The sequence below is a fragment of the Pelmatolapia mariae genome, linkage group LG18, assembly GCF_036321145.2.
Source record: "Pelmatolapia mariae isolate MD_Pm_ZW linkage group LG18, Pm_UMD_F_2, whole genome shotgun sequence".
In the NCBI taxonomy this organism is placed as follows: domain Eukaryota; kingdom Metazoa; phylum Chordata; class Actinopteri; order Cichliformes; family Cichlidae; genus Pelmatolapia; species Pelmatolapia mariae.
In genome coordinates this window covers 23045944-23058586 of record NC_086243.1, presented here as the reverse complement: position 1 = coordinate 23058586, position 12643 = coordinate 23045944, and the positions used below count along the sequence as shown (strand labels likewise).

General features: G+C 42.1%; 1 protein-coding gene across 1 annotated transcript in view; it reads left to right on the top strand.

Moving 5' to 3' along the window:
• Positions 1–12643, top strand: part of insra (insulin receptor a) — a 55004-nt gene that overhangs the window by 26139 nt on the left and 16222 nt on the right. Inside the window, exons 3-6 of the mRNA XM_063462329.1 lie at positions 7307–7643; positions 10710–10849; positions 11393–11537; positions 11883–12097. Of these exons, the coding sequence (XP_063318399.1) occupies positions 7307–7643; positions 10710–10849; positions 11393–11537; positions 11883–12097 (837 nt within the window). The remainder of the gene's footprint in view (positions 1–7306; positions 7644–10709; positions 10850–11392; positions 11538–11882; positions 12098–12643) is intronic.

The window sequence follows — 12643 nt, the reverse complement described above, 5'->3', positions numbered from 1 at the left end:
ATCTCAATGCAAAAAAGGTTTGAATAGGTCGTTGTTTCATCACCGCCAAAAAAGGAAAAAGCTAAAAAAACCACAAAAAACATCACTAAATTATTTCAGGGAGGATTGTGGTTAATGAAAACATGTAGAAACTCTTTACAGTTTATAGCGCTTTAACTGCTTGAAACAACACAATAAGAACCTCTTTATGCAGTTAGTGTTTTAATTGCTCAGCAGTCCAGAACAGTGGACCTGTTGAAAACTTGAGTGAGTCACTTTTTCTGTCTTTCTGACACCCCACATTGCTGCAGCTGGGCAATGCAAATCTTTTTTTCTTCACCCCCTTTTTCCAAGTTGGCACTGACTTGACAGGCTGACAGAGACCTGATGCGGTGTTGGTTGTTGCTGTCCCTTTTGGGCCGCGGGAGATTGAGCGCCTTATTGTGCAGCGCTGCCGCCTCATCCAAATGAAACCTCAGCTTATGAGATAACGTGCCAGACATTTCTGCAGGCTTATTCCCCAGCCTTCATGCAATCCTGCTGTACTTTGCACGGAAAAGACAGAAATTGACCAACGTGCTAGTGGAATAAAGCAATAAGAACCAGTAGACTTTTTTATTTTTGCATGCATCTGTAAAGAGAAAAGACAGAGAGGGAAAGTGAAGTGTTGATATATCGATATAATGTGACCAGGTGATTGTACAAACAGAAGATTAGAGATGGAGAACTCATGCTCAGTGTGTCTAATTGGTACAGATCAAACTGAGAAAGAACCTCTGCTCATCAAAAACTGCCAGCGTCTGTGTTGACAACAAAAAGAAGAAGAAAGAAAGCAGCCATGTATTTAGGGATTTGCATGTTTTAAGGAAAGAATAGCAAACTCCTCCAAACAGCCTCCTCGGGATCCTTCCCCGCTCTGGAAGATCAAAGGTAGCTTGGTGTGGCCTCGCTCTCACAGGTCATCAGGGTCTCGACCTTGAAACATTTCTGACAACCGCACAAGAAATGAGTCTATCTCCTTCAGTGTGGTCGCTCGTTATTATTATTTAAGCCTGCATGGATTGTGATAGGGGATACTTGTGATAATGATCATTTAGGATCATTGAGCAGCTTCGCAGATATGGCAGAGTGCGGTGTAAGTCATTTGGACAGTGAACAAGTGACTTTCGATTTGTAAGTTTGCTCACTTACAAAGAAATGGACCGTCTCACTTTTATGGTAGTTTCATGTTAATGGAGAGAGACAGAATATCAAAAAACAAAAGTTATAAATTGATTTGCACATCGTTGAGTGATACAAGTGTTCATTCCACAAGCATTGAATTGTTACTTGGTGGAGGAACCCTTGTTGCCAAGTTTGCTTGGAAACTCAAACCTTCAGCTCACTCCACAGATTAAGGTCTGGAGGCTGGCTAGACCACTCCATGACCTTAATGTGCTTCTTCTTTAGCCACTCCTTTGTTGCCTTAGCAATATATTTTAGGTCATTGTCATGCTGGAAGACCGATCCATGACCCAATAATCTCACCAGCAGTGTCATCTTCTTCTTTGTCAGCTTTCTTGCTCATGTTTCTTGATGTCCTGTCCTTTGACAGCTTTTTGGTAGAGGTTGAAATGGAAGAAATTGAATCTTTGGACAGCTGTGCTTTAAACATATAAAGAGTTGAGATAAGGAGTATCTGTAATTGATTGATTGTAATCTGTGCCACATGGGTAAACAGCCAATGTATGGGAGCCACAATCTGGATGGTTAACGGGATAAAATAGTTATTTCACTCAATGCAAATCAATTTAGAACTTTCATGTAAAGTGTTTGGTTTCTGGATTTTTGGTTAATATTCTGTCTCCATTAAAATGAAACTACCATAAAAATTAGAAACTGTTCATTACTTTGTGAGTAAACTTACAAATTCAACGGGGATCAAATACTTCCCTCATTGTATCAGTGCAGTACTCATCAATCGTTTTGTTTCATCTTTGGACTTTTACTTCTGTACCAACGGTGATACGACAGATTTGTCTGAGGCTGTCATTCAGGAAAATACTTTAGCGAGCCTGAGCATGAGTATAAATGAGGACATTGCTGTGGTGACTTTACTGTTTTATGTGGCATGCATATTGGGCCCTTTGATTACAGTAGGCATTTGCCTCAGGATTGATTCACCAAGCTTATGTGTCACAGAATATATATATATATATATATATATATATATATATATATATATATATATATATATATATATATATATATACATATAAATAAAACACCCAGCACGCCCCTGCGGGCGGTTTATCCTTCAAGCTCGGGTCCTCTACCAGAGGCCTGGGAGCTTGAGGGTCCTGCGCAGTATCTTAGCTGTTCCCAGGACTGCGCTCTTCTGGACAGAGATCTCCGATGTTGTTCCCGGGATTTGCTGGAGCCACTCGCCTAGCTTGGGAGTCACCGCACCTAGTGCTCCGATTACCACGGGGACCACCGTTACCTTCACCCTCCACATCCTCTCGAGCTCTTCTCTGAGCCCTTGGTATTTCTCCAGCTTCTCGTGTTCCTTCTTCCTGATATTGCTGTCATTTGGAACCGCTACATCGATCACTACAGCCGTCTTCTTCTGTTTGTCTACCACCACTATGTCCGGTTGGTTAGCCACCACCATTTTGTCCGTCTGTATCTGGAAGTCCCACAGGATCTTAGCTCGGTCATTCTCCATCACCCTTGGGGGCATCTCCCATTTTGACCTCGGGACTTCCAGGTTATACTCGGCACAGATGTTCCTGTACACTTGGTTATGGCGTTCCATGTTTGCCTTGCCTGCTAGCATCTTGCACCCTGCTGTTATGTGCTGGATTGTCTCTGGGGCATCTTTACACAGCCTGCACCTGGGGTCTTGCCTGGTGTGATAGACCCCAGCCTCTATGGATCTTGTACTCAGAACTTGTTCTTGTGCTGCCATGATTAGTGCCTCTGTGCTGTCGTTCAGTCCAGCTTTGTCCAGCCACTGGTAGGATTTCTGGATATCAGCCACCTCCTCTATCTGCCGGTGGTACATACCGTGCAGGGGCCTGTCCTTCCATGATGGTTCCTCGTCTCCCTCCTCTTTCTTGGGTTTCTGCTGCCTGAGGTATTCACTGAGCACGCTGTCAGTTGGGGCCATCTTCCCAATGTATATATATACATTGAGAAGATGACATATATATATATATATATATATATATATATAACTCTTCTTCTTCTTTTTCTTCTTTATTTATCACCGTAAAATCTAGACATCCAGCACAATTGAAAGTCCCATCTTTTTGCTTGATTGTCTGGACGGTGTAATTTATTTCCTTTCTGATAACTTTCAAACTGTAATTATATGAGGCTGTCCCGCAAAAAGTGGCAGTTTTTCACATTTTCAAAATCTCTAATTTATATTGAGATAGTAGCTTTATATTGTAGTGGTTTACACCTTCATCAAACAAATTAGAGAGCTGCGGTTTAATCCTGAGAGGGGCGAGAAATCCCTTTGGGATAGTGTCAGGAAGTGTATCCGTTTCCACAGTAGTGACCGCTTGTAAGAAAGGGAGCAGTTAAACGTAGCTTTTAATTTGTATTGCAATAAGTAGCAGTGTATGGCATCAACTAAAATTTAATTTGTGTTATTTATTATTGTATGTGAAAAAGGGCTACATGATGTTCTGAGTGGACAAAATGAATCTTTTAACAAAGTATTTCTTAGACCAGCAGTCCAAAACCTGAAATGAAAAGACTTTATTGGGAGTTAATGGCAAAACTGACTAAATATTATTATTTTTTTAACTTTCTGTAAAGTGTTACTTCAGCTTTGTTTGTTGCTCAGTTTAAAATCTTAGCACATCCGTGTGGTTTTGCTGCATAGGAGGTTGTAATCGGTTCTTTAATTATAATGGTTCAGCATTTAAAAATTCTCACTGAAAGCATAAGGAAGGAAAAACATCATCGCCATCTTTCACCACGTTTATGGATTTCCTTGGACTTTAACATTTAACTAACTGCAGTTGCAGCTGAGGGAGGAGCTGTCAGTTGCTGAAAGCGATATTTCAGTCTGGGTGGAAAAGTTTCCAAAGCTGTTGAAATCTGTAAGAACTCGTAACGGGTTGTAGACATGATGAGGCACGATCATCGTCCTGAGGCGCCGAGCTGTTCAGTGCACAATCAAGATTGTCTTAGCATGAGTTTGTTGCAGAAGGAAACCATGTTTTTCTCAACTGGCACTTTTCTTTTGAATGCCAGAGATGTATATGCATGCTAAAATATACTCCAGGCGCTCTTAATGGGAGCAGCTTGTGGTTTAGATCAGCGTAAAGGCAGCTGATTCATAGCAGTGAGGAGATGGAAAGAGTGGAGCCACGCTCCTCGCTTTCCCTCAGCTTCAGCCTGTTTCTGTGTGGCTCTCGTGTCGGTTGCCGTATGACTGTTTGAGTGGGACACAAAGGGTTAAACCGTCTGCTTGTCTTCCTTGGAAAGGGGAGAGGCTACTTGAATGGCTAGCTTCTACAGCCAGCCAACACATTGGCTAAGGCTGAGGGTGGATCTGTTGGGTCTGTGCTGCGACATGGAGCACACTGGAGGATCAGGAGTCAGTCAGTACACACAGTAAAGCTTTTGTGTATGTGTGTCTCTTTGTGTTTGTATGTGAGTGGGGAGAAAAAGCAGAAATTCAGCTTTTAAATGAACTTTGGCGATGGAGGCAAGAGGTCAAAGCAAGAAGCAGTTTATTTTATTTTTCTACTGTCTGTAAATCCTGACTGACTTACGTTGATAAGGGGTGATTATATCATTTGTTTTTCTAGCTCGGTGCCCCCCTTTAGCTTCCCTCTCACATTCTCATATTGCTGCTGCCCTCGCCAAACACACTCCTCGTGCGCCTCAGCAGCTTACCTCTGTTAATAAAAGAGGACAGGGGGGTACATGTTGTTTTGTTCATTTAATGGCAGACCTCGTGACACTAATGAAGACAAGCCGTTTCAACACATGCACACTGAATCCGAATGGTGCTCAGCGATCGCTGCCCAGCAGAGGAAACTGCTACAACAACTGCTGCACGTTACTCAGATTCATTGTTTCCTTTCGCACACATTCCCCTTGCATTTAATGTCAGTTCAGCCTCATAAAGACGCACATGCTCACATCTATATGGCCTCACCTGTAACGTACCCTCATTATCAGCACTGCTGCTGAGCGGTTTTAATCTGACTATCGTGGATGAGGAGCTAATCTCAGCGGGCAGGTCAGTCTGCTGTATTTACCTCTGAGAGTCCTACATCTCCCCTTGGACTCATCGACAACACAGTGTGGCACATTCACACACCTGCCAATCCACACAGCCTCCTGTTACGTAATGACTGATTTACAGGCATGCACACAAGCAAACATATGTGTAAACAGCTGATCTGCAGACTTGAGTCTTTAGTTGAGCTTGTTTATGCCCAGGAGACATTTAGTCGCATATTTTTTGTAACCGTCAGGACGCTGCGATCTTTCAGTGTTTTCATTTCTCTTGCAGAGCTCTCTATTCTCCCAAAGAGAGGCCCGTGGATACATTTTCTACAGGCACTTTAGATCATTTGTTTATTCTGTGGCTGTTTCGGCCAAGAGCTTAGAAATACATGGATATTAAACACAGGCCATAGTTAATAATATATTTTTAGGTTATATCATATCATACATTCCAACACTTTGTGGTGTGTAGCAGTTTTATCAACATTAAGGCTTCAGCTAAATATTATTCTTATTGAAACAGGACAAGGTTCCTCACAGCATGAGGAGGATAAAGCTGCAGCAACACAAGCATAAAAATGCCTTTACAAAACATCCCAGACCCGAATGACGAGCTAAACTAGTAACTGACATTTAGATTAAAACATAAATTACTTATTGACCTTCATAAATAAACTCTGAAATAATTCTCCCAGCATTAATTAAAAAGACACTTTGGTATGTTCTAATAAGCCAGATGGTTTGATTTATTATTTGCCACATCTTAAAGATGGATTGTCTGCATTTTATAAACCGTTTTGCAAGTGCACAAAATTATGACACACACTGGTCTGTAACACTGAGATCAGAGATGTGGGGATATACAATGGAGGGGTGCGATTAAAGAATTCTTCATAAAGGGCTGCTGAGATTTTAAAACATTCGGACAGAAGTTTGGAGCTCTATCACTGATTTCCAGTCTTTGTCAGATGAGCTCCAGTACTTCTTAATCAACACCAGGTTTCATTTGATTTTACTGCCTTGCAAGCTGTTCAGATAAATTTTAAACATGTGAAGTCAGCATTTAGGTCTGTTTGGTAAATCTTAAATTCATACTAACTATATGAGGTTGACATTTAATCTATTTAACTAAATATGAAAGTATTTTTAAGCATAATTCTATTGCAAATAAATAGCAAATATTGCTATTAAAATGTATTAATTAGTAAAAAAAAAAAAAAAACCTTTTTAACTCTTTAATCCATCATTTTCAGCTTCTTTGTTATTTTTCCAATAACTTACAGACTATTTAATCTTCTCAGCTGTTTGCTAATTAGTTTTCATTATCCACCGCTGCCCTTTTCATTATAACAACTATTACAGTTACATAATAAACTTTTTTATATAGCACCTTTAAAAAAACGGTCCTTTTAACCTACAGGCATAAGCAGAACAGTGAAAGATTAGATTTAATCAGAGAGGAAACATAAAATTTCACAAAAAACATGAAATTTTTCCTTGACTGATTAACTTAATCTTTCCATGTACTGCTTGGAAAACAGATAAGTACCACCCAGGCTACAAGTATCCCTGGTTACTTGTGGTCTTGTGGAGATTATCATATCATGTCTCCCAAGCACTTCAGTTGCTTAGTCATTGTTTTCTTACTTAACTTCATGAGCTTGGATACTGCAAAGCCTAAATGACAATAAAAGGGATTGTAAATAAACTCATTTTAGCCAGCCCTCACGTGCAAAATACTTGCATACTTTAAATGCCAGTTTCTCCCCCCCTAGAAGTATTTTTCTTTGGTCGACTTGGTATTGGATCCCTGCTATTTGTATTTAGTATGCTCCTTGGCCAATGGCAGATGGTCCTCGGGGCTGCTGGCTTGTGGAATGGGGAGGGATTTCACTGCTTCTGACAGAGAGATCTGATCACATGAGGTTTCTCCAAGAGGTAAAAGTTCAGTGTCAGTGGGGACTAATCAGAACATGTAGGTGTTTGATTTTTGATAAGCTCCTCTTCCTGTCCTTTCTTTAACTCGTGTCATCTTTGTTTCACCAACAGCACACTCTTTCTAACCTCATCCTCCTTCTCCAATCCTCAGTGTGTCCTGTTCAGTGCAAACATCGGGCTTGCACCAAAGATGACCAGTGCTGCCACAGCCAGTGCCTGGGCGGCTGCCTGGAGCCCAACTCAGCCAGTCACTGTGTGGCCTGCCGCGGCCTCCAGCACGAAGGCAACTGCGTGCACCGCTGCCCGGAAAACCACTTCACCTACAAGGGCTGGCGCTGTGTCTCATTCGAATTCTGTCAGAATCTGCACAACACATGCAAGCGGGAGAAGGAGCACAGCAAGAGCACGGACTGCCGCGAATACGTCATCCACAACGGTGCCTGCATCCCCGAGTGTCCCTCTGGCTACACGACCGTCAACTCCTCCTCGTAAGTGCATACGCCGTCAGGCTGAGGGGCTCTTAATGGCCCGTAGAAGAGCCATTGGATCAATGAGGCTGCAAACATAAACACACAGACCCCAACCGTGCACATTTACCTACACAATGGTTTTGTTACATGATGCATAATTTTCCCTACAAATACGTCTAACTTTTTGTCTAAATTTGGTTGCATTTTGCTAAAAATGCTGCGATACTTTCATTTACCAGTGCATTTATAATAACTGCAGGCTGACTATTGTTAGTGAGCAGACATTGCAGGAATTTTGTTATGATGGCTTTTTTGGCACAAAATGAGAGATTGCTTCAGGGAACTTTTTTTTTTCTTTTTAGTTAGAGGCAATCAATCAGAAAGATCCTTCATCCTGCAGTAACATGAAAAAACAAAAACAGAAAATATTCAACAAATTCAATGTGGAATTAAAAATAGTCGGTGGTGTTGCTGCCACTGTGTGTGTTTGTAGCACACCATGACGGTGCAGGAATTGGTCCTCTTGCTGAGCTCAGACGTTGCTCTGTGTGTGTGCGCACACACAGACACAGAGACCTCTTTTTCTTTCTGTGTGTGTATTTGTGTGTTTGTCAGACACCGCAGACAGCTAGGTCAAAGTGGTACAGCACAGCAGGGAGCCTGGCACGTCTGCATTTCTGAATTTGACTCAGTATCCTACATTTCTGTGTTGCTCACTCGCTCGCTGTGTACCAGCCAGACGCTTGTGTCTGCACTGCAGCGTGTGATCTTTATGTAAATGCAGACACTTGTGAGTGAACTGTATTTTCACTTTTCTCTAGCTCTGCAGTTACCCCAAATAGGTGCTGTGCTTGTGCTGACCTGACCTTCACTGTGTCCGTCTGACACCTCCGCTTACTGTGACAGGGCTGTCCACAAGGGTGGGTGTGCCTGTAAGCACAAACACTCCAGACAGCCGAAGTCTTTCTGCTTGGGCAAAGGCTGAAAATGCAGCTCGGTCTTTCAGGACACGTAGTCTTCTGTTACAGAACCACTGGCCAGTGGTGAAACATCAGGGGACAGGCTGTCAGCACCCCGGGCCTTGACTCCCCTGGCTGGCTGCAGAGAGATAGAGGGCATGTCTGGCAAGCAACACACAGCAACAAAGTCCATGCAGTCTGTCAGTGATGACAGGAAAGGTGGCAGTGCCACTGCTGCCGGGTGTACGGCGTTACGTGTATTTCACCTTTATTAATCCACAGAGGATTTGCCAAGCACATAATCTCTGTTTGAACCACATGCAGCTTCACATTCATGGAGTTGCATGCGGTACATTCACACCTGACAGGTCACCTGAAAGCAGATCCATCTCCAGTGGAGCAGATGAGGTGCTTTGTTCGAAAACACCAGTGTTACAGCCTCAGGCTTCAGACAGCTTTAAGCTTTCATTTTCAGGCAGTTTTCTATTCTTTGCTTTATATTATGTGAGTTAGTGTCATCTCAGACACACATCATCCCATCTCTGGCTCTAAGCACAGAATCCTGACCTACATGCTGTTCAAAGATCATGCCAATCAAATGAAAGTGGGATTAATTGGTGGTCTACCTTAAATGCAGAGGAGCTAAGCAGCTTCTTCCAGACGGAAAAGGAACCGAGGCACTGCACTTTCGCTCATCACAAGATAAGCAGAGATTATTTTGATATGCAAATCATGCAAAGACACCCTAAAATCTAGGGATTAAAAACTTGGAGCTGGAAATACGAATAATAGGTCCCCTTGAAGTCAGAAAAAGGGTGAGTGTGTAAGTATATGGATGATAACATATATTATTATCACCAAAAACCTTTAGCAAAAATACTGAATATAATATTTAATATACCTTTAGTTTTGTGTATAAAGGTTTTAAAGAGACAGCACATTTTCCAGCTGCAGCTGACCTGTGGCGATTCAGCTGTACTCACATTTCATCCTTTTCACTTTGACTTCCTTTCTGTTCCCTCTTTTGGCTCCGTCTTCTCAATGGCCTCCTCCTGCTGTTGTTGGCTTTAAACTAAGCTGTGGAAATGAAAGTGCTTTGAAGGATAAGCAGTGTACTCAAAGGCGTGATGAGTGTCTGGGCTGAAAGTGCAGATGTGGCACTCGGGAGGGAAAAAGGTCAAGGGTAGTTCAAGGCGGGTTTTGAGCCAGATTAGATAATAAAAGAGAACAAACCTTCCTTTACTCACCAGCATGGGTAAACTTCTATTTTATTTATTTTTTAGTCATTCTGGCTTTTAAACTGTTGTCATGTGGCTGGGTTTGTTTTGTTGAAAGCTGTTGTTAATTTCATATACAAATATATCAGTGCCAAAGCTCACAGTGCGTACTTCATTTTTGAAATATTAAGTATTTATAGTCTGTAAATGAGTGATTACCGTTAAAAGCGTACCAGAAGAATCCATTATTTGCCATTTTTCTCTATTTGTCCTGCCTGCTTAATCAGCTGTTACTAAACAAAGACCATTCTCACCTCATAAACCAGGACAATGACCTGGAGCAAACAGACCGCCATCTTCTAATCCTCCACTTTAATCCCTTCAATTTGAAACATTCAAAACATTTTCCACAGCAAATGTGTGTCGGCTGTAGGATGTCTGTTCAGTAAGCTGAGAGAGAGAGAAAAACGTGCACAGATGTACTCTGTTTGTGTTTACCTATCAAAGATGTTTTGGCCTTTTTCCACTGAAGAAAGAAAGAGGGACAGAAAAAAGGTAAGGTAACAGATTCTGTGCCTCGGCTATAGTTGGATCAGTCATGCTTACGTGCATAGCCTCACAACAAAAGGCTGATTTTGAGCCAGGAGAAACCCTTGCCAATGCCACTCCTCCTCTGCTGGATGTGTAAATAGACATGTTTACTAGCAGGGTTGTCATATCGCCTTGAAATATGACGTCAGAGTTGATTTTGAGAAGTTTGTCTGCTGTCCAAAAATCACTTATCGCAGGTTTAAGGTTTTAGTATTTGAGTGTGTTTGTGTGTGTGAGAGAGAGAGAGAGAGAGAGAGAGAGAGAGAGAGAGAGAGGAATATAATTCAAAACTCATCTTGTTCCTTCCTGCTCTTTAGGCTCAACTGCACTCCCTGCGCAGGGCTGTGCCCCAAGGTGTGTCTGGGTCTGAAAGTCGTGGACTCGGTCACTGCTGCCCAGGAGTTAAGAGGCTGCACCATCCTCAACGGGAGCCTGGTCATCAACCTGCGCGGAGGAAGTGAGTGTGTGCGGTTTGTTTGGCTGAATCAGATTACATCGTGCAGCAGATCAGCACAGCAGAACAACAAACACAGAGATGTTGACATTGCACGAAACCAGGAAGATACTCCAGAATGTACAATCAAAAAACCAGCAAAGTTAATTAAAGAGAAAATAAAAGCTATGGGAACTCTGGAAAACATAGATGTGTGATGATTTTTGAACATTTTAAAAGCTAAAATAAATTTTAATAGGAACAAACAACAAGCTCATAGTTTTATTTAGATTTGATGTACAGTGGTGCATAATTTCCTCTTCATTTGAAAGTTAATGGATGTGAATATTTAAAGCAGTCATGAAAATATAAAAGCTGTGCTGAAATCAATCCAGCTATATTATTTACAAAGTAAGCCTGCGATTTAATGGGAAAAAGATGAAAAGAAAATGGGAAACACAAACGAATGAGAACAGTTTGTTGTGTGTCTTTTATGAATCATGCTGCAGAGTCGGTAGTCAGTTTTTAAAGCTCATGTTTTTTTTGTTTTTTGGGGGATTTCTGTAGACAACATAGCTGCTGAACTGGAGGCCAGTCTGGGCCAGCTGGAGGAGATCACTGGCTACCTGACAGTGCGACGTTCCTACGCCCTCGTGTCCCTTTCGTTTTTCCGTAAACTCCGTGTTATTCGTGGAGAGGAGCAGGAAATCGGGTGAGACTCTTTCTTCTTAGCTGTTCTCATCCTTGCCATGTCCTGTAATTATGAGTTAAAAGCGGAAGGACTGACCTTTTCAAAATGTCTTTTTGTGGTAGCCGTTTCTGGTTAGACTTTCCCAAATCATACACGAGGCTTCGTTGAGACGAAGTGGAAGACGCCTGCAGCACAATGAGCTGCACTTAAAGAAGAAATAGCAAAGGACAGACATGATATAAATTGAAGACTAGCCATGCTCAGATAACCTCCTGCTCATGTTACTCAAAGGAGCTTTTTGTACCCTCAGCCAAATGTCATGTATCATTAAAGTATGTTCATGCTGTCTTCACTCTTCTTTTCCAGGAATTATTCCTTCTATGCACTGGACAACCAGAACCTGCGGCAGCTCTGGGACTGGTCCAAACACAAGCTGACCATCCAGCAGGGGCGCATGTTTTTCCACTACAACTCCAAACTCTGCATGTCTGAGATCCGCAAGATGGAGGAGGTGACGGGAACCAAAGATCGGCAGGTCAAGAACGACATCGCCTCCAAGACCAACGGAGACCAGGCTTCATGTAAGACCCTCGGCCCTCGAGTCGGCTTTTGCAGGATGTTATTATAGCAACGAAAAACACCGTGTCGGGCTTGGTACATGCAAACATACTCATAGTTATTGTTATGATGGTCATTTCCTGTCCTGTGTTTGCAGAAGTCTTCCTGCAGACCTTTTACCGACATTGTGTAACTTGTGTAGGAACAACCAACAAAGCAAAGCACTCATAACCGCTATGCATGGTAACTTGGTGATCTAGGCGTTGCTCTGATTGTGTCCTTTCCATCCTAATTCACATTTGTACGAGCTGGTTAACAGGATGTTATGAAAAAAATAAAAATCTCCATAGTCAGTTTTCAAGTTTTACATTTCCCAAGTGGGGTCCATTCTGTACCCACAGATCTTCAGTCTGTGTAACTTGGAATTGTGTTTATATAGTTGGGATCTTGATGATCAGCTTCTGATTGGCCCTGAGTCTCTTTTTGACCCCTCAGCTGTAAAAGGCTGATGGAGTGTTGTGTCACCCTCACTTTGTGAATACAATATCTCTACAAATAGACAATGTGAG